Source organism: Halichoeres trimaculatus, unplaced genomic scaffold (genome assembly GCF_033239565.1).
Source record: "Halichoeres trimaculatus isolate MK-OKI-2021-1 unplaced genomic scaffold, fHalTri1.1 fHalTri1_scaffold_1, whole genome shotgun sequence".
Classification (NCBI taxonomy): Eukaryota; Metazoa; Chordata; class Actinopteri; order Labriformes; family Labridae; genus Halichoeres; species Halichoeres trimaculatus.
The window spans coordinates 1,163,631-1,185,016 of record NW_027437179.1 but is presented as its reverse complement, the minus strand read 5'-3'; the positions used below and the strand labels follow the sequence as shown (position 1 = coordinate 1,185,016).

Below are 21,386 nucleotides of genomic sequence, written 5' to 3'. Positions count from 1 at the left end.
CTATAACAACAACTAGAATTCAACAACTTTATTGCAGCTGCTAACAATGACTACATTGACTTTTGAATCCCACAGATGTCCATGGAGCAGTTTCTCTCAGCCTTAGAGAAAGAGCTGTTCCTGAGGGGAATCTGGCAGGAACGGCAGAGGACAAAGTGATGTAGCTCCATAATCCAAGTCAGTAGTCAAAGGCACTGCCTGCTAATGCTAGAGTGACAGAGAAAGACCTTTTTGGTCCAGTTGAGTTGTTGTAAGTCTGTAGAATCATAAATATGACACATTTGGAGGATGATAAATCCATAACACCTGTATTTACCTGGAGAGGATGGACATAAAATGATTTATATGACCTAAGTTAACTGGTAACCACTAAATTACAGCAACAGTTTGAAACACACTCTTACTCTTAAAAACAAATACACAAAAACAGCTATGATCAGTGTAACAGTAAATTAGAACAGAAACTGTATTTGTTGAAACCAAAGGGTAACAGAAAATGAACAGGTTCGTGCTGGTGTGTAGGCTGGAACAAATCAGAGTACATGGAGTAATAAAAGGCTCAGAGAGGTCGATATGAAAATGTTTTCTTTCCTTTTCAGCAGCACACAGGCAGAACAGCTGGAGCTACAGTGATGAGTCTGGGTTTTTCTACTAAAAGAATAACATAAAATGCATTGTTAAACACTCACAATTACATAACACTAACAAAAACATACATTACATTTTACTTAACAGAAATAAACAGAAACCCAAATACATGTAGCCATTCGGTTCATTTATTTAGTTAGTTTCCACTGGTGTGAGATACTTCTCAGTTGCCTGATATGTTTTTTTGTTTACTTTTGAGTGTAACGTTGTGGAATTAGCCAAATGTGAAGCAGGTTTTAAGTGAGAGGTACAGTAACATGTTGTTGCAGATTTTGGTCACAAGGTGGCAATATTGACTCATGTCTCAAGCATAAAAGTGAGTATTTTTCCTTCCAAAAAGTTCCTTCAGTGTTTTTTTATTTATTTATTTTTTTAATAGAAAGGTTCATAACATGAGCAGAGGAGAGCAGAGTAGCCAAAAATTTTACTCAATCTAAAGTACTGGTACTTTGGAACAAGTAAAGGTTAAAGGTATCTGCATTTAAAGTACAACTTGTGGAAAAGGTTACCGATACCAGTTCGAGTACTCCCTCTTGAGCACTTACCGATACCGAGAACCGATAATACTAGTACTTTTGGTATATGAAATTTAAATAAACAGTGACACATTATCAGTAAACTGAAGTTTAAAATAAAAAAGTTTCACTGCTAGCTCTCCCTGGCTTATTCATATTGTCTGAACAGGACCTGATGCACATTTGTAGTGGTGTTAAACTGCAGCAAGTAGCGGAAACTTCTTGCTTGACGCAAGATTTCCTCGCCTTGAGTATCAGCTGCTGGTATTGGCAGCCTTCACGAGCAGCAATATCAATACCTGGTATCGTACTCTCCCATCCCTACCAGTAGGTGAAGGTGACATTACATCTGCTTTTGTGTTTTAAGAGGATAAAAACATTAAGTTCCTTGGAGAAGAAAAACTCTCTACCTTGATTCCATGGAGACCATGTCTGTGCCAGAAACTGGAAGAAGTTATCAGGTGAAAGGATAGAGGATACACAGTAAACGAAAAAAAACTCAGGCTGTATTCAGACCAGAAAAGTCCTTTGGTCCACTTGTTTGGTCCGGACCAAAAGCGGACTTTATTTTTTTTGTTTGGTGCGGTTCGTATTCAGATTGTACTTTTTGCAAGTGGACTAAATTCTGTAAACACATCCACGTGTGTGACGATCAGTGCCGTCATTGGACAGCACTGACAAAGGGAGGCACACAGAGCACAGACCTGGAAATGGAGGTAAACATGTGAGTTTGTGCTCTTATTAGAGCTGATGAATCATTTTCAGTTTCAAGAGCAGCTCCTTCAAAGCAGCTTAACAACACCGTTTACAATTTAGGAACAGGAAGACCAATGATCGCAGCAAGGAGGCGCTATGCTCTGCGTGTCCTGACCTACAACATGCTAGCAACAGCGTGGCTAAACAGAAAACGGAGGATCAGGTATGAACCAAAGACTGTTAGGTTACGGTGGCCTTATAGGCCCAAAATGCGCATGTATCCCGTAGTTAGTTTGGATGGACCTTGGTTTGTATTCAGACCTGAGAACCACAAACCGCACCAGTTTGTTTGGAAGCGGACTGAGACCACCTCAAAAAGTGGGTCTCGGTCCGGTTGTTTGGTCCGCACCAGGGTTTGTTTGTGTCTATTCACACCTGCATGGAAAGTCCACACCAGCATGGGAAACAAACCCTGGTCCATTTAAAGTGGACCTAACAGTCCAGGTCTGAATACACCCTCAGTCATCTCTGTAGCTCCAACTGTTCTTCCTGTGTGCTGCTGAAAAGAGAAGAAGACATTTTCATATCGACCTCTCTGAGCCTTTTGTTACTTCATGTACTCTGATTTGGGGCCTCGTGCTTTTCCAGCCTGCACACCAATCAATCAATCAATCTTTATTTATATAGCGCCAAATCATAACAAATGTTATTTCAAGACACTTTACAAAAACATTTACAGGTCTAGACCCGTAAATGTTAATAAAATTTTATTAGCAGAAACCCAACATCAAGACAAGATAAGGAGTCTGATCTTATCTTAATCCACCATGAGTACAGGACTTTGCAGCATTTAGCAAGTTACAATGGCAAAGAAAACCAGCGTGAACCTGCTGATAAACCTTCAACTACTGCCTCGTCTGAACATTACTAGTAGTTTCTCCACAACAACCAGAATGACACAAGCTGAATTCAGCTGGACCCCAATCGAGCCACCAGTCCAACCAGCTTGATATCGAGTACATCATAGATCATAAAGCCTCTTACCATAAATTAGGATATATTTCTGTTACCATTTGGTTTCAACAAACTTTAACTAAAAAAATGAATAAAACGGAAACAGTTGTGATCTTAGTCCAGTGCTGCTTTATTGTCTGCTTTATTAAGACCGTCTTTTAAAAACAAACATAGTAAAACTCTTTTCTCCAGCTGTTGAGTGTTCAGCTGATGTCCATGCTCTCTGCCGGTGCAACGCCCCCTCCTTCACCTCCCTGGACGCTCTGGTAGATGGACGCCATGTCTGCGTTGGTTCTGATCTGGTTGGCAAAGTCGGCCATGGTGGGGCTCCTCTCCACCTCGGGGACAGCCAGCAGGGCAGCGACAGCGCGCATGGCAGAGCGCCGCAGCTCTTCCTGCTTCTCAAACTCCTGCTTCACAGAGCCAGCCTTCACCTGCAGGAGGGCGTGGAAAGGGTGGGGCTTAATCTCAGAAGAACAAACACACTGGCTGTTTTCCAAACCACCAACTACATACTACATGTGAATGTTGTATGTAGTAAGCACTACTTATTACATACTGCTTTTGCTTGTAGTATGTAGTATGAGCGTTCTGTTGGGTCTTAAAAAGGGGTAATTAGTTTTTTTTATATGGGCTTTAATGCATTTGTAAAAGTAAACACCTCTTTTACAACCAGAAGCGAAAAGATTTATTGGTATTTCTTTATTATCACTTTACTTCTACCTCACGGACCATAATAACGTTACCCCTAAATTCCACCGCAAGCGCCGCGCCGCACAGCGGAGCGCCGTGGTCTTGCTCCGATTGTCAAACCTCACTGGAAGCAGTGCGCTGTGCATCGCTGCTCCGCTCAATCTGGAGGGGGAGGGCTGGTCCTCGGAGAGTCACAGGCTCAGACATAACTTTTGATATGTCAATCAATCAATCAATCAATCAATCAATCAATCTTTATCTATATAGTGCCAAATCATAACAAATGTTATGTCAAGACACTTTATAAAAACATTTACAGGTCTAGACCCGTAAATGTTAATAAAATTTTATTTTATTAGCAGAAACCCAACATCAAGACAAGATAAGGAGTCTGATCTTATCTCAATCCACCATGAGTACAGGACTTTGCAGCATTTAGAAAGTTACAATGGCAAGAAAAACTTCCCTTTAACGGGCAGAAATCTCAGACAGAACCAGACTCATGTTAGACAGACATCTGTCTGTGTCAGTCCACACCTTGTCTTTTCTGCCTGTATTCTTATAAAAAGGATGTTTGGGATCATACAGAAAGTTAAACTTATCCACTTCAAAGATCAGCTTCTCTTCATCCATGCCTTTGTGTTGCGTCTAGGACCCTCCGACCGACTGTTTACCTATTGCACGTGCCTTCAGATGTGGCACGTTATAACATATGGGGGAAAGTTACGTTTGAGAGTCCGTGCATTGTGTTTTATTTGGAATCTTCCGGGTACTTTACACAGTGACTTCCTGTCTAGTGCTTTCTTATCGACGGTGAATTTACGAGGTTTGGAAGCGGCCACGCAGAAAATAGACCTGAAGCATATTTCTCGCGCCAGGGCGCGCGAGCAGTGGAATTTGCCTGATAGATTACAATGGAAGCGAAAGTGCTCCGCAGTACGTTTCAAGTGCGCGGTGCGGTGGAATTTAGGGGTTAATGCTGTTGTGTTGTAGTTATAATGCTGACTCATTCCACTAGATAGCGGTAATTAACAGAAACCTGCCACCCACATTGACAAACAGTGTCAGTGCTGTGCATTGTGGGAAAGAGTATGCCAGGTAGACTGGTCTGTTGCATACTGAGAAATTTTCCTGGATTAGTAGGACATCAGGGGATTTTTGACATACTGCAGATTTTGCAAGTTTTTGCATATTGACCTCTACGTTCTAAATTTCAGCCCAAACAGTAGGCACTGCTAGTGTAGTAGGCGGTTTGGAAAACAGCCACAGTCCTGAACTCCTGTTAGCATGACTGTTTTCTCCCCAAAGGTCTTCTATGGTTTATTAGCACCAAGCAGCAAACTCCTGCTGAGAGAAATGAAGCTGAGGCAGAAAAGCCAAAATCTGCAGTCCTCAAGTGTCCACTAGAGGCTGGCCTCACCTTCAGAAGGACAGACGCCTCCACTGATTAGCAATTACAGCTGTAGGGCATTTCCCCGAAGGAAGCACAGCAGAGTTCAACAGTTTGTGGAGCTACGCATTGAGGCTCACCTCCAGAAAGAGAAAAAAACTCAACTTTGAAGAACAAGCCACAAGTCCTTCAAGTAAAATCAGTGAGTGGACAGAAGACAAGAAATGCTGTGCTTCTGAGCACAGTCACCCACTGATGGCAGAGCCTACTGCTGGTGAACCATCCGTTTCAGCTAACACATTCATAACCATCTGCGCACCGTTGAGGGTTTCCTTTAGGAAGTGTTTGTGCCAAATTCTATGCTTGCATTACCAGTCCAATGATTTTTTTTCCATTACCTGCTGCACTATCTTGCTCAAGGACACTTCAGCATGTGACTGCAGGAGCTGGGATGGAACCTGCAGCCTCCTGATTGAGAGATGACGACTGTACCACTGAGCCACAGATGACTGGTTGTTCAGTGGTGGTGGGTTGTCAGAGACATTACTCCACCGTAGACTTCAGTCCCACTTGGTTCTGACAGGGCCCCCACTCTTCGAGAGTAAGCAGTGTTTTGGAGCCAAAGGTGACTGTGCTAACTGGAGACCTCCAGCTGATGGTGTAAGTCAAACCTGGTCAACTGAGGTGGCTGTGAGCTATTAAATGATTACATTTGATAGCCCACAGCCACAGCTGTCACTGGTGTTTTAGTGGAAAGTGTAACCCTGTTAACTGGTGACTGTCTGACCTTTAACTGAAGGTCTCCAGTTAGCACGGTCACTTTTTACTCCATAACACCAAATGTTCTGCAAGAGTTGTTATCCTGTCAGACTCGTGTAGAACTTGAGTCCACAGTGGAGAAATGTTTTCTGACAAGTGACCACAGAACACCCAGACAGTTTGCTGCTGCTAACAGCTCATATTCAGTGGTTAGAGAACACCAACTGGTCTGAATGACCAGAGCTAAACGCTGTTGTTGCCAAAATGCATGCACACCTTTCAGATGACGTAGGAGGTAAAGGGGTCTACTGGCTGTGTGTCCTCACCTTGGTGGTGCAAGTTGCTCTCAAAGGTTCAATCAGTCTGTCCAGTCTCTGGAGAACGGCAGCGGGACACAGAGACGCCAGCCGGGCCAACATCAGGAACGTCAGCATCTACATCCAGAACAGAGCGTGACAGAGCGGTTGATTGATCCCATGGTTAAACCTGTTCCTGTCTGAGTGTTTTCTGCTCACCCTGATGTCGTAGTGATCTTTGAGTCCCTCCTCCACATGATCCAAGAACTGCAGCACATCCAGCCCCTCCAGACAGCTGTCCAGCAGAGTGTACATACACTCAAACGCAGCTTTACGAACATCCAGACCATCGTCCACTGTGTGTTTGAATGGACCCATCTCCACCTGCACGCACTCACAGATTACTCATACACACATAAACACACATATTGAACATCCTGTCCAGCTGACACACACACAGACCTCTCTGATGAGATCCTTCCTGATCTGGGTCTCTTTGTAAAGGTGAGGCAGCACCGTCCCCAGGAGGCCGAGGATCAGAGACGGTTTGTTGTGAGCCGCAGAGTTGAACATGACGAGAGCAACGCGGCGCACGTTGATGTCCTCGTCCTGCAGTGTCTTCAGGAAGTCACCTGAGGAGGAGGAGGAGAGAGGAAGAGATTGATCAGGTGACAAAACATGTTAGAGGCAAGAGAAGCTGCAGGTTCAGGAGGTACAGGGTTTTTTGGACCAGAGCAGCATGCAACAAGTTAAAGGGGTAGTTGGAAAAAAAGAAGAAACTTTGTTAAATCAGACACTCCACACGTGTCTGTGTCTTGTACTGATGCAGTCTTTTAGCAGGGAGTCTATGGGAGCCGGCTGATCCATGATGGTGAACTTCACAGCTGTAACCACGGTGCTACGAGCCAAAGGAGAACCTGAGGGAAAGAAGAGGAACACAGCGTAACACAGAACAAGATCATAAAACAGCATCCCTTTTGGATTTCTAAGTTCCTCTGTTGGATATGAGCTCTTTAAATCTGTCCCTGGCTGCTCATCACTCTCTGACCTGCTCTCAGCTGCTTCTTCAGTCGAGGTAGAAGCTGTTCAGCATTCACTAAGGTGAGCTTCCCCAAACACTCAGCCACCAGGTTCCTGGTCCCCTCCTCCTGACACTCACACAGCTGGAACAGCAGAGACCAGATGGACTCCACGTGGGGCCAGAGACCAGAGGCTGGACAGGCGCTGAGGGAGAGAGAGAGAGAAGGTGCTCAAGAAAAAGACTGAGTTAAAAACCTTTATCTGGTGTTTTAGTTGAAAATCAAACTGCTGCTTCTCAGAAAGAAAAGAAACTCTTCCATGTCTGCGTTCTGCTTGATTTATTTCATGCTGTGATTTTCAAAAAGCATTTTTCTGCCACCAGAGGGCACCAAAGTGCAGCTCTTTAAAATAAGGCACTGAGAAAGAAGACCCTGAACAGCACGCAGAGAGGAGTGGGGTCAAAACTACAGCTGTGGAGGATGGGACACAGAGTCAAGTGAGCACACACCTGATGACCTCCTTCAGGGAGTGCAGCAGCAGGTACTGCCTGCGGGGCTGAGAGGAGATCTCCTTCAGCAGGAAGGGCAGGTAGTCGTTCAGGCTGCCCACCGCCATGCTGCCTAACGCACAGGACGCCGCCGTTTTCACCTGACATCACAAAAAAAGAAACTCTGCAGCTTTTCTGTCAACAGAGACAAAAATGAGCTCAACACCCACCTTCAAAGAAAGACCCTCTGGCTTAGCACTTCTAATGCAGCGTGAATTAAGTGTGGTGTGTGTTTGAAAATATCTGTTCGCAGTGTGAAAAGGGTGTTTCACCTCCTCATTGGTGGAGGAAATGGCCTCCAGGATGACTCCCTGCACCTCCTTACTGGCTCCAAGACTTCCAGTCCTCCCCACCTCACCCAGACTCAGCAGAGCCAGGACCCGAGCTGACTCAGGAGAGCCAGGATTCTTCACCTGAGGACAAGGGAGGAGAAGAGATACAGGAACCAGAAGCCAGAAGGAGAGTTTAACACATCCAACAGTCCCTGACCTCCTGCAGGAGTGAGGAAACAGTTCCTGGAGTCTCTTTGGGGCAGGAGGAGCACAGAGCTGCTACACAGCGCGCTACAGACAGGAAGGACTGTCTGTGGAGGACAGAGCCGTCCACTGAACACTTGGAGCTCTGAAAGGGAGCCGTGAGGGCCTTTAGCAGCTGACTGAGAGGAGGAGAAGATGTGAAAGATGATTTTCAGAGCCACAGACCCTGTCCAGTTATCATGCAGCAATTGTATTTTTACGGATGAATTCAGACATTTAGATAATGGATGGATTTAAGTAATTGTGTCTTTTACTTGCATGTTAAAAATGCAACAGCTCCTGCAGACTTCATCCCTTTCCTAACACCTTCAACCTAAAGTTTTCATTTGAGCTTCGACTCTATTTTGTCCATGTTTGAGGGTTAGTAATTCAGGAGGAACAAAAGGAGGCACCAGAGATGCCTCCTTCATACATCACGTGAGTGTAGAATGTAAATCTATATTATTCTGAAACGTGCTCCCTCTAGCTGAAAGGATCTACAGAAAGACATGAAACGTCATGAACTGTACTCTCTCACGGATCCTGAATGATGTGTAGGCAGATTTATCTGTCTGCAGACGTCTTGTCTGACGTATGTTGTTTTTAAATCCTGGGGGTAGGGGAGACCGGGTATGGTTGTAACATTGGGAGAGTTGTAACACCACCAATTCCTCCAATCAGGCACAAGATAGGAGTCATACGATCCTTTCAATATTTACCCACTTTCACCCTGATCATGGTGATTGTCAGGGCTGGTAACAGGTGCATGCAGATTCTACAGAGAAAAAAACTGATTTTGAGGTAAGAAAGTAATTTTTTTTTACTAAGACAACATTTTGTTTAGTTCTAAACTATTCCAGATAAAACCATTTGACTTTTATCAAAATAAGTTGTAGTTTCTTGGGCAAAATGTGATGTATTTTTCCCATGCTAATTTCAACCAACTATGCTAATACAGCTAGCTAAACACTGGCTGGCAGGGGTGGGGTGGGCTGTAACACATCCTTAAAAAGAGTTACAATCATCCCCTTATGTAGAACTAAGAGCATTTTCCTGATTTTAATAATGTTACAAAATTCCTAGGCAGGGCTGCATGGTGGCGCAACTGGTTGCCAGCCATTTTATAGAAGCCTCAGCTAAAGTTAAAGCAGTTATAGTCATCATGCCCAGCACTGCTTAAAAGTCACTTCTAATAAGGGGATGAGTTCTTGCTCACAAGAACTCACCCTGAAAGGTTTGTATGTTTGTTTAAGAGATGCTCGGAAAAACACTGGTCAGGTCAAATATGTGCAGCTGATGTGGATCTTCTCACTACTGACCGCTGGTTTTGGTAGGGGAGGTCACCACCTGCAGTCATCCTGATCCTAAAGGATTTCACATCCTACCTGAAGCCCATGTTACTGCTTTTAGAGAGCACCAGAGCCTGCAGGAAGTCCAAAATGGCAGCCAGAGCTCCACCCTGCAGCAGCGGGGAGTGGACGAGCCTGAGGACACCTGACAGCACCGAGGAGCTGATCTTTCCCAGAGAGGATGGACACGCTTTGGCCAGACAGGTGAGCAAGGAGACGGACACCTGAGCAGAGACAGAGCACAGGTGAGATCCTGAACGTGGTTCAGACGATAGACTACTTGTCTGTTTCACGCTGCGAGCAGCACCTGTGACACGTGCATGTCACTCTCATCCACCAGAGCCGGGAGTTCACTCAGCACTGCTTCCAGAGCTGCAAGTTTGATGCTGGCGGCGTGATGAGAGACGAGTGCTGTTAGACACGCCAGCGTACAGAGCTTCAGAGCGCGCTGGTTCTTCCTCAGAAAGGATCCCAACACGGACAGAGTGTCTGACAGGATGGAGGACAGATCAATCTGGACGGAGGAGGAGAAGACTGTGAGAATATCTCTGACAGTTTTTATTGGAATGAAACTTTTGAACTCAGATTAAATCAAAGATTGTCTCATGTGAAGAAAATCCCACCAAACCTTCAGAGGGGAAGCAGAGACCAGCGCGATTGTCCTCACTGCTGTCAGTCTGGTGATCTCATTCTTTAACCTCTCAAGGAAGATCAACAGAACACCCTGAAGCTCCGCCCCCAGGTGGTCGCCAAGGTGGCAGACCATGTGACCCATACAGGAAATAGCTCTCTCCTTGACTTCCTGGTCGATGTCTGTTGCTTTCAGCCTCTTCAGGGTCACAGAAAACACCTGGAGAGACCAGACAGAACGTGAGCTTCATTTTGGACTTTCCTGTCCTGCATCTCTGTACAGACAAAGAGAAAAACAATCACAGTGCCACAGATGAGAAGAGGAAACAGACTGCACCCATCATACCACTTTGACAAACGGTTTGGGGTCAAATCCCGTTGCCGTGGCGTTCTGTCCCTGCGGCCGCATCACTCTGACCAGCTGCTGTGTGACCAGCAGAGCCTCCGAGGTGATCTTATAGAAGGTGTCCTCCACACATGCCACCACCGGGGGCAGCAGCACCTGCAGGGAACACATACAGAGTTCATGAGCTCAGCTTTATCCTCAGCTTCGTACTGCTTGTTGATCCTTTCAAAATAAGACATAACCCATGCTACTTTGACTTAAAGTCATGGTTGGGATTACAGGGGAGCTCAGGCCTGACCTTCACATTTAGGGGGAGCTCTAAAGCATTGTCCTCTTTGAGCCCCACTCTGTTTTGGGGCCCCAAGTTTTTTAAAATGCAATGGACCCATAAAGAGACCCATAAATACATATTTCAGGTTTACATAATGATTTGACCTTATTTTAACCTTCAAATTCAAGATGGCTGCCACTTTTGGTGTTTTTTGTGTTTTGGGGGGAGTTTTTGCCGTTTTGGGGAGTTTTTTTCAGTATTGTTTCAGAGTCTCTGTAAGGTTAAAGTGGAAGCTCTGCTCGTGATGAATTGAATAATATACAGTTAAAGTTCACAGATATAACATCTGAAGTCAATAAAGTAGATGTTTATGTGTAAACAACACTTATTGATTACCCATTTCCCATTAAAAAGGACTATGCAGCCATGACTTTTCAGGTCTATATCACAATTTGGGCTATATCAATTTCTTTTGCAGTTTCAGACCAATGGAAATGAATAGATTCCTTTATTTTGCTCCCATTTAAATGAATGGAGATTTACCATCACCATGGAAACCGCTGGCACAAAGACAAATGTGTGATGTCACAAGAAAAACGCAGGCCGTTTTCATATTTGCCTACTACATACTGTGTATGAAAGTAGTATGTAGTAGGCACTGCATACGGTCTACTACACTTGAATGTAGTACAGTGAGAGTATAAAGTATTTGATCACTTGCTGATTTTGTTGGTTTGCCCACTAATAAAGACATGATCATTATATACTTTTAATGGTAGATGTATTCTAACATAGAGAGACAAAATATCAAAAAGAAAATCTAGAAAATAACTTAAAAGAATATATTTTAATTCATTTGTATTTCATTGAGGGAAATAAGTATTTGTTCCTGCTAGCCAAAAGCACTTAGTACTTGGTGGCAGAGCCTTTGTTTGCAGGCACAGCGGTCAGATGTTTGTTGTAGTTAACCACAAGGTTAGCACACATACCAGGGGAGAATTTTGGCCCACTCTTCTTTGCAGCTCCTCTCTAAATCATTAAGGCTGGTAGGCTGTCGCTTGGCAACTCGGACCTTCAGCTCCCTCCATAGATTTTCGATTGGATTGAAGTTCGGAGACTGGCTGTGCCACTCCATGACCTTGATGTGATTATTCTTGAGCCACTCCTTTGCTGCCTTTGCTGTATGCTTCATTGTCATTGTCATGTTGGAACACCCAACCACTGCCCATTTTCAGCTTCCTGGCAGAGGGAAGGAGGTTGTCCCTCAGGACTGCACGATACATGGCTCCATCCATCTTCCCACTGATGTGGTGAAATAGCCCTGTGCCCTTGGCAGAGAAACACCCCCAAAACATAACGTTTTCACCTCCATGCTTGACGGTGGGCACAATGTTCTTGGGCTCATAAGCAGCATTTTTCTTCCTCCACTCATGTTGGGTTGAATTTAGGCCAAATAGTTCAATTTTGATCTCGTCTGACCACAGAACCTTCTCCCAATCACTTTGTGCATCTTTGAGGTGAACATTGGCATACTTTGGGCGGGCCTCCACATGTGCCTTCTTTTGAGCACTGTAGCATTTTAATCCATTGTGGCGCAAAGTTTTGCCAATAGTTTTCCTGGTGACTGTGGTCCCAGCTGCCTTGAGGTCATCCATTAATTCCCGCTGAGTGGTTGCAGGACGATTTCCCACAGTTCTCATGATCATTGCCAATACCCAGTATCTTGCTAATGTTTTTATAGCCCATTCCACATTTGTGCAGGTCAACAATCCTGTTTCTGAGGTCCTGAGAGAGCTCTTTGGTCTTACCCATGTTGGAGAGTTTGGAATCTGTCTGAGTGTCTGATTCTGTGAACAGGTGTCTTTCATACAGGTGATCAGTAAGAACAGATGTCTTCAATTCAATTAACAAGTTGATTGGGAGTGTCTAACTGGTCTGTGAAAGACAGAATTCCTAATGCACACTAGAGGATCAAATACTTATTTCCCTCAATGAAACACAAAGGAATTAATTAAAATATATTCTTTAAAGCTATTTTCTGAATTGTCTTTTTGATATCTTGTCTCTCTATGTTAGAATACATCTACCATTAAAAGTATAGAATAATCACGTCTTTATTAGTGGGCAAACCAACAAAATCAGCAAGTGATCAAATACTTTTTACTCTCACTGTATGTCCTATGACTGTTTGGTTAGGTTTAATATGTAGCAAAGAGGAAATAGGATTTGTTTTATTTTTTTATATGAGTTGTATAAATACATGTTGCTTTATATATATATATATATATATATATATATATATATATATATATATATATATATATATATATATATATATATAGTTATTATATTGTTGCTAGGCGCTGCCCAAGTAGCTGCCTGTTGCAGTTACAGTAATGAAAGCCAGCGGAGGAAAATCTACGCAAAAAGTGGAACAGCATATCATCAAGATATCAGCTGGCTGATTTAAAGACGATGAACTGTCAGAGAGCAGGCCGAAGACAAACCGTCCAGTTCAGTCTATAATCCAGAGTTTAAAGAAGCTTCTTCCTGAGCTGGACCTTGACAAGACATTAAAACCGCAGGAAAGACAGTTTTGGCCCAAACAACACAGTACCCTGATTCTGTATGGGGAAGCTGAGGTGTGCACATCAGCAAAAACTCTGGAAGAACCAGCCCAAGATACCATCCAGGACTTACTAGACTTTAAACTGTGGAACAGCCCGAGCTCCAAAACTTACATGGACCCCCTTGAGAGGTCTGACCCCCTGCCTTTATGGATTAAAGCTGTCCACCAACCCTCAACATCCTGCGTTACGGTATAAACAACCAAAGAGGAGGATCCCCAGGTGCTGTGTTTGCCTCTGAATGAAGGTTAGAATCACAGAATGAGCTGCTTGAGTCTGGTGTTTGGACCGGCTTTGGTCCTCTTTAATATTAGTGTATATATGAGATTAATAATGAGTCTGTTTCAAACTAAGACACAATCTAGTTTTTAATAAGCCTCACTTAACGTCAGAGCTTGTTCCAGCACCATGGATGGCGCTGTTTGTTGTGTGTGGTGTAACAGGATGTTTTTTGCACCTGAGCAGATGTAAAATGTTTGCACTGATGGTTCATCTGACTGCCTTCTTTTTGGGTCGTTACTACAGTCTAATATGAAATGTTTCAGACAGTATCAAGCACTTTTAGTACAAGTAACCCTGTTATTGGCCACACACAGATAATTTTTATATGCATGGGAAATGGAAAGGCGTGGTGCACACTGTAAGAAAATAGTGCTGAGAGGCCACTGAGTGATTCAAATCCTGCCTAAAGTTACACTTCTAAAGGACCTCAAGGGACATTTTAAGGCACTGCAGGGACTGTCTAGGATCAGAAATCCCTTTGTAAACTGTGAATAATAAAAAGGAAAATACAGAAAAGAGAAACTAGTTCAGATCACCAATAAAGTCCTCACTGGGCCTTTAAACCCATATCTAATACCTGCCCGAAAATAAATCCTGAACCAGATCTGAGAGAAGAGTTCTAGAGAACCTGCATGTGAGGCTGAAAGGCCTGAGGAGGGTGAGTGAAGAGGAGGACGTGTAGGAAGGAGAGGGCATCGATCCTCATGGTGGAGGAGGTTGACTTGTCAGTCAGAGAGAAGACAATCCCTGCCGGACAGAGGATGGAGGGTGAAGGAGAAGAAAGACCAGGGAGAAGAGTAGGAACAAGAGGGAAGGAAAAGGAGGCATGAAAGTTTAGAAAACTAAATAAGTTAAAGGGAGCTAGGGAGCTGAGAATGGTGCGCATGAGTGTGCATGAGTGTCTATGAATGTGTGTGTGCGTGAGTGTCTGTGCGTATGTTACCTGGTATGAGTGCAGGTATGTGTGGCTCCAGAGCTCCAGGTACGGTGTGAGCCAGCTCAGTGAGGAGGCAAAAGCAGCCCTGTCGAGATTTGATGCTCTTCTCCTTCAGCTGTCTGTGCAGAGCTTTCACTATCACAGGCACCTGCTCTAACACACACACACACGCGCACACACACGCACACACACACACGCACACACACACTTAAACCTGAGAAACATTTGACCTTTGACCTCTCAATCCCTCCTTTCTGTACCTGTTTCTTCAGCATGGCGAGCGCCGGCTCCTCCTCCCTCACTCCTGAGTCTGCTCCTGCCGTGATGTTACCACGGTGACCTGATCCTACAACCCGTGTCTGCTTCAGCAGCGTGGAGAATGCAGTAAAGACGTCGGCCCTCACGTTCTCCTCACGCTCCTTGAAGCGGGCGAGCAGAGCGGGGCAGACGGATGAGTAGAAGGAGAGGAGGAGGTCTCTGCGAGTGCTGATCAACGCCTCCAGACACTTGATGGAGGAGCGACGCACCTTCCAGCTCATGTCGTCATCGTCACTGTACTCGTCATCTGACTCTGGAGAGGAGGCAAAGGTGAGTCATTCAGGAGGAACAAGGCCCTGCAATAGAGGGTTAAACTGTCTCTACAGCTGGCTGCATTAAATACTGGGATTAAAGATCATTTCAGAGCGTGCGACCTGTGACCTGAAAAAGCTAGATTTGGTTTGAGTCCAGCTCTCAATCATTGTGAGGAGCTGTCTTACATGACTCATCAGCTATGTAAGAGTGTGACAGCATAGCAGCGCAACACAGTGTACCCTGCTTATAAATCCAACGAAGAAGAAAAAGGACAGAAGTGACCATTCTTTCCACCAATCAACAGACTGCAGTGTTTCTAGCTCCACCTCCTGGGGTCGGATCGGTATGTCTGACACCCCAACAGAAGTGTAACAAAAAGGGGAACAGTACGGTCAGTAATTTGGGAACCTGTCATGGTTTCAGGACAAAATGTGTGCTGGACTGGGACAAACTGAACTGAACCACTTGGTGGAAATAGGGCTGAAGGGCTGAGCTGTTTTTGGAGTTTAGTCTTGGCTTCCTCAGACCAGAACTCATTTCCCATCATGCTTTTGGGAGACTTCAAATGTATGTTTGCTAAATGTAGCTGTGCTTGAATTGTAAGAAAAAACTTCCTGCTGTCTTGCCATACACTGCAAAAAACTGAAATCTAATGAAGTGTTTTTGTCTTTTGTTTTGGTAAAAAGTGTTGTATTATACGTAATATGAGCCACATTCACCAAACCAGCCCGGAAAAATTTCATTTAAAGCTATAATAGGAGTGTAGAAGTAGAATAACGTCTTAATACAAGAAACTTTTCTCTAATGGCCATACGCCATTAGGAAACTTCTCTGTGCTGGAGATCCACAACACCATAGCAGCAGAGGTAGAGAGAAATGACGCCGTGTTGTTTGGCAGCCAGAAAAGTGGCTTATGGCGAGTCAGAAATCACTGCAGTGATTCAGCAGCGTGGATGTGACAAACTAAACTAGAGCAGAGTTTGAAACATTTGATTTACACGTCCTTCGTTTATGTATGATGATGGCCTGGAACATTCGAATCTTTAATATAAATCAAATGTTAAACTCTCTAAGACACAAGTTCAGTAAAAACTGTCTGTGCACAAGATATTCAATTACAAACCTTCATCAAAGCCGTCCTCTACGTCCATGCTGTCTTCGCCCTCCACCTCCTCCTCATCATAGTTATAGTTGGGGTCAAAGGTCATGAACTTCAGGCAAAGTTGTGTCACAGTAGTAACGTGGGGGGACATCTCCTTTGGACACCTGTCAATCAAAGAGGGTAGAGAGAATGAGAGAGGTGTGTGTGTGTGTGTGTGTGTGTGTGTGTGTGTGTGTGTGTGTGTGTGTGTGTGTGTGTGTGTGTGTGTGTGTGTGTGTGTGTGTGTGTGTGTGTGTGTGTACCTGCGTATAAAAGCTTCAAAGGCCTGAAAGCAGTACTCTCTGAGCTCATCATCCTCCACACCCGTGAACTTCACCACCATGGGGATCAGCTTCACTAAATGCTCACCTGCACAAACACACACACACACACACACAAACACACACACACACACACACACACACACACACACACACACACACACACACACACACACACACACACACACACACACACACACACACACACACACACACACAATAAAAGTTCAGTAAAGTGAATCGTTTGGGTTTCTAGTGGACTCAGCTCTCACCGACTCGATGTCCACCCTGACGGCTGATGGTCGCCAGACACTGGATGTACGTCCTGGTCATTGAGGTGGGCGGGGCTTTGGACAGCTCTGTCAGCAGGTGCTCGGTCAGCTGGGAGAAAAGGGTGGGGCTGCAAGAGGGCACCAACTGACCAAGAGCCAGGATGGAGCGCTTCCTGACCGCCATCCTGGAGCTGGTTAACTGACCATGCAGGGTTTAAAGGACAGATACACAATTTGAATCAACATTTAAGTCTTAAAAACACAGTGCTAACAGCTCTTTCCTTCTCTGTCAGCACACTCTGCAGAGAGTTTGTTACCTGAGGCAGCAGGCTGGAGAGCAGGGAGCTGTGGAAACCCACCAGAGCTCCACTCAGCCTGGAGGAGGAGGGACAAAAACAAACTTCACCAAGAGAACAAGGAAGAGTCAGACGATCACAGGGATGAGTGGGTTTATCCTTTGAGGACTACGATCTGAAGACATTTCCTATCCGCCAAAGACATCACACACTCCACTGAGACAAAGGCATGACTGAAAGACTAACCAGGACTAAAAACTCCTGATGTTTTGTTTCTACCTTCCCAACATGTCTGAGAGGATGTCCAGAGCCTCCAGCTGAACGGACACGTCCTCCTGTTTCCCCATGGCCCCGATCAGCTGAGAGGTGATCTTCTTACACACACCAACTGTCAGCGTCAGACCTACACACACACACACACACACACACACACACACACACACACACACACACACACACACACACACACACACACACACACACACACACACACACACACAGATGATATCATATAGGAAACAGGTCCTGTGATTCAAAAACAACATTTTACACTGAGTCGTCATGAACAAACACATCGACTGTTGACCTGAGGAGGACAGCGGCAGCTCTGCGATCACCGTCTTCAGCCCCATGCTGGAAATGTCCCTGAGCGGCTCTTTGTCCGACATCATGTTTGAACACAGCGTGTCCACCATGGTCTCCACCTGAGGCTCCTTCACTTTGCTCACCAAAGGAGCCAGGCTGGAAATCAAACGCACCCAGAGGGAAAAAGAAACAACTACAGCATCAATTATTCAGTGAAACAATCAGAGAAGATTAAAGAATTATCACATGTCACACAGGGAAACAACATCACGTCACGTTTTTACCATTTCACCGCTAGGTTCTGCACCTCTCCGTTCTTATCCTCCAGCAGCTTGAGCAGCATGCTCACCACCTTCCTCTCACTGTCCTCGTCCAGCTTGATGCTGTCCTTCTGCAGCTCCAGCATCAGGTCGTTGGTGGCCATGAACCTGTTTAATCACACACACACACACACACACACACACACACACACACACACACACACACACACACACACACACACACACACACACACACACACACACAGTAAGGTAAGGGACTTGATCAAGGGGCAACTCAGCAGGAGAGAAAAGAGCCACAGAAGAACAAATGACAAGCAGTGTCGAATTGAATAGAGTCAAATAGAACAGGAGTTTACAGTTAATAATGAAATAGAAATGCAAACCTTGAAGAAGAAAAAGAAACAATATCTTCCCCTGGGGGTCTATACCATAAAACTTGCCTTGACCCCCCCAGCATAAAAAAGGGGAAAAAAGTAGTAGGTCAAACTAACATTATCCATTAACAAGCCTACAGGCAAAACCAAAATGTTTTGCTGTACAGAAGAGGGTTAGGGCCACTGGGGAAGAAAAGTTAAGGTTAAGTTAAAGTTAAGTTTTTATTACTATTCTGAGGCTGAAGTCAGAATTCTGACTCTAATTTCAGAATAACAATAACAATAACGATAAAAAATATTGGACCTTAATTTTCCCCCAGTGACCCTGATCCTCTTCTGTAATCAGTGGTTTAAGACAAGAACAGTTAAAATCAGAAAGTTGTAACATATATTTTGTGAGTTTATGATACATCAGTTTGCTATCTGGGCTGTAGTTTCAGGGCTTCCTCACTTGGTGGTCTGTGAGTTTTGTTGGGGGGAGGATAATTTGTCTTTGTTCAGAGCCCTGTTTAGTTTTTGGTTATCATCCAGACATTTTGTAAATGCTTCTTAATATAATCTATCTATAATCTATAATCAGGGAGCTTTAATGTGTTTTTTGGTTTGAATAAATATTTCTAATATTTAGTTTCTTTTAAAACCAGACACTAGCTACTTTGGTAGATGACAACTTGGTAAATCATTTGAAAATACAAATCTTGGGTAAATCATTCCTAGAAATATTGAAGTTTGCAATACAATGCTTATTTCAAACAACTTCTTTAATAACTAATGTAAAAATCACAGCAGGATAGTGACCTTTATTGGATGTTTACATTTTTGTTCCTGCTTATTTCTTTACATAAGAGATCCAAGTGCTTAATAAATTGAAATTAATTAAAAAATGGATTTCTATACTAACTTTACTAACAAGTGGGTTAATTGTGACTTAAATGAAATAGAGCACACTAACAGACTTGTTGACTTCGTCAGGCAGTGACTGTTATCACGTTAGCTTTAGTGTAAAGTAATGTCTATGATTCAAACACAGAGTTTAGTAACTTGGCCTGTGTTTCCTCTCAATGAGCCAGAGTCAAAAAGTGTCATCTCACTGTCAGACCAAACACACACTAACTTCACTCTGTCTTACCGAAAGTCTTTGTCAGTTGATGTCATTTTCTCCAACAGGTTGGAGATGTGATAGGACACATTCGACATCTTGACTCTTTGACAGCTGTCACCAAAAAAGTAAGAGTTTTACAACGAAGAAATAAAGTGGATCGTCACATTTAACCCAGCAACATGGCGAGAGTGGAAGGGACGGAGAGGAGTGACACGGAGAGATAGCACGGGGGAGAACATGACACCCTGGGGGCTCAGATAAAAATAGACCCAAGAGGAAAGTTTTTCAGAAAAACGGCGCCATCTAGTGGACAATTTTGGTCATATAGTTTAAAACTCAAGTGGTAGTTTATTTTGTTGCTTTAGCTTTGAAAATTGAAAAATAAATAAATAAATAAATAAATAAATAAATAAATAAATAAATAAATAAATAAATGGATAAAATGTATTAATTGGAAAAAAATAACATAAATATAAAAAAAAGAAAAATAGAAACGCTTTACTTCTATTTTATCAACGCATCATTAGTGCAACACTAATTTTTTAACATAACTCTTTGTCAAACACTGACTCTCTTAAAATCGGTATATTATTCTTTTACATTTGAATACAAAAAATGTTCCTTCTACCGGTGTTCTGTCGACTTTTGCGGACCCCACAGGATTGTGGTCTACGCCATAGACTGTGGTCTACGCACGCGCAAAGCCACTTTGAAGAACGTCTTTATAGGACGTAATATTGAATAGAACACCGATAGAAAAGCGCGAGTCAACTAAAAAAAAAAAAATACAATTATTAATATTTTATGAGCAAATACCTCCTATATTGTGTTGCAATATTTGACGAATGTATTAAAGAAATATGTGGGCATGGGCCTGCCCGGGCTCGCCTCCATGGGGACGGGTCGGGGCTTGCCTCTGGCGTCCGGTCCCTGCTCTAGAGACCATGGAGGCCTAAGTGGGAGGGGTGAGGGGGTTAACAGGCCAGAGGGTTAACCAGCCCCCACTGTGTGTGTGTGTGTGTATGTGTGTGTGTGTGTGCGTGTATGTGTGTGTGTGTGTGTGTGTGTACTGTGTGTGTGTGTGTGTGTGTGTTGTGTGTGCTTGTGGGCAGATGGGGGTACGTTCAGATGTGTGTGTGTGCAGGTCTGTGTTTATGTACGTGTGTGAATTTTTCTAAACAATGGAATAATATTATTATTATTATTGTTATTATTATTGTTATTATTATTACCATAATTATTTCTATTATTATTATTTCTATTATTATTTATATATTACTATATAATAGTATATATCTCCCTAATATACAATGGGCCAGGGTGGTCCGGGGTGTCCTTGACCCTCTGGCTGCCACGGCCCATATTACCTGAGTGGCTGGAGGTAATATGGTGCTGCCGTGTTGTGATATTGTTGTGTGGTCGTCTTGTGGTGCTGTGGTGTTGTTGTGCTGTTGTGTGAACGTATGGGTATGGATGGACAGAATGTTTATGTGCGGGTGTCAGGGTCCACGGTGGAGGGCTGGTGAGCTGTGATAAAGATGAGAGGGGGATAGGGGTGGGTTGGGACAGGAGGCTGTGTACGGGGGACACTGGGTTTCTGGGGAGAGGACTTCTGTGGTCTCTGGTGTCTGACCGGGTGCGCTGGGGGCCGGCACCGACTCGTGATAGGTGGTGGCCTGGGCTGGGTCCGTCCTCCCGGGTGCCTGGCCGAACCCCCCATCCTCGGGGGTGAGTGGCCCTTGGGCACAGGTGACCCCTGGTCTTACCCCCTGCACTCGATCGGGGGCCCTGCGTCTAGCGGGGCCTGCAGACCTCAGTCCCTGGCCCCTGGGGTCCTCCCTCTGCAGTGTCGGGGGCCTGCCTCTAGCCTTCCCGGGACGCTCCCCCCTTGCCTCCTCCTGGATTGGCGTGCTGCTGTCTCCATGGTGGTCTGTCTGGGGCCTGTG

General features: G+C 44.3%; 1 protein-coding gene across 1 annotated transcript; it reads right to left on the bottom strand.

Moving 5' to 3' along the window:
- Positions 1 to 2,996: 2,996 nt before the first annotated feature.
- On the bottom strand, positions 2,997 to 19,644 carry cand2 (cullin-associated and neddylation-dissociated 2 (putative)). Its single transcript, XM_074680677.1, has 24 exons — positions 19,468 to 19,644; positions 17,968 to 18,111; positions 17,685 to 17,839; positions 17,378 to 17,501; positions 17,120 to 17,177; positions 16,803 to 17,001; positions 16,513 to 16,618; positions 16,232 to 16,374; positions 14,796 to 15,106; positions 14,542 to 14,683; positions 14,227 to 14,345; positions 10,419 to 10,574; positions 10,071 to 10,292; positions 9,750 to 9,956; positions 9,479 to 9,666; positions 8,068 to 8,233; positions 7,851 to 7,991; positions 7,540 to 7,679; positions 7,060 to 7,235; positions 6,833 to 6,928; positions 6,474 to 6,643; positions 6,231 to 6,395; positions 6,042 to 6,149; positions 2,997 to 3,307 (listed from the first exon to the last, which is right to left on the bottom strand). Exons 1-24 carry the CDS (start codon positions 19,533 to 19,535, stop codon positions 3,077 to 3,079), a joined length of 3,735 nt encoding a protein of 1,244 aa, XP_074536778.1. The 5' UTR covers positions 19,536 to 19,644; the 3' UTR covers positions 2,997 to 3,076.
- Positions 19,645 to 21,386: the final 1,742 nt, after the last annotated feature.

Coding starts and splice junctions, on each gene's coding strand:
- cand2 (XM_074680677.1), bottom strand. CDS start 19,535: ATGTCGAATGTGTCCTATCACATCTCCAACCTGTTGGAGAAAATGACA. Junction 9,957..10,070: donor TCTCTGCTTCCCCTCTGAAG/GTTTGGTGGGAT, acceptor TCCTCCGTCCAG/ATTGATCTGTCCTCCATCCT. Junction 6,396..6,473: donor GGAAGGATCTCATCAGAGAG/GTCTGTGTGTGT, acceptor GAGTGCGTGCAG/GTGGAGATGGGTCCATTCAA.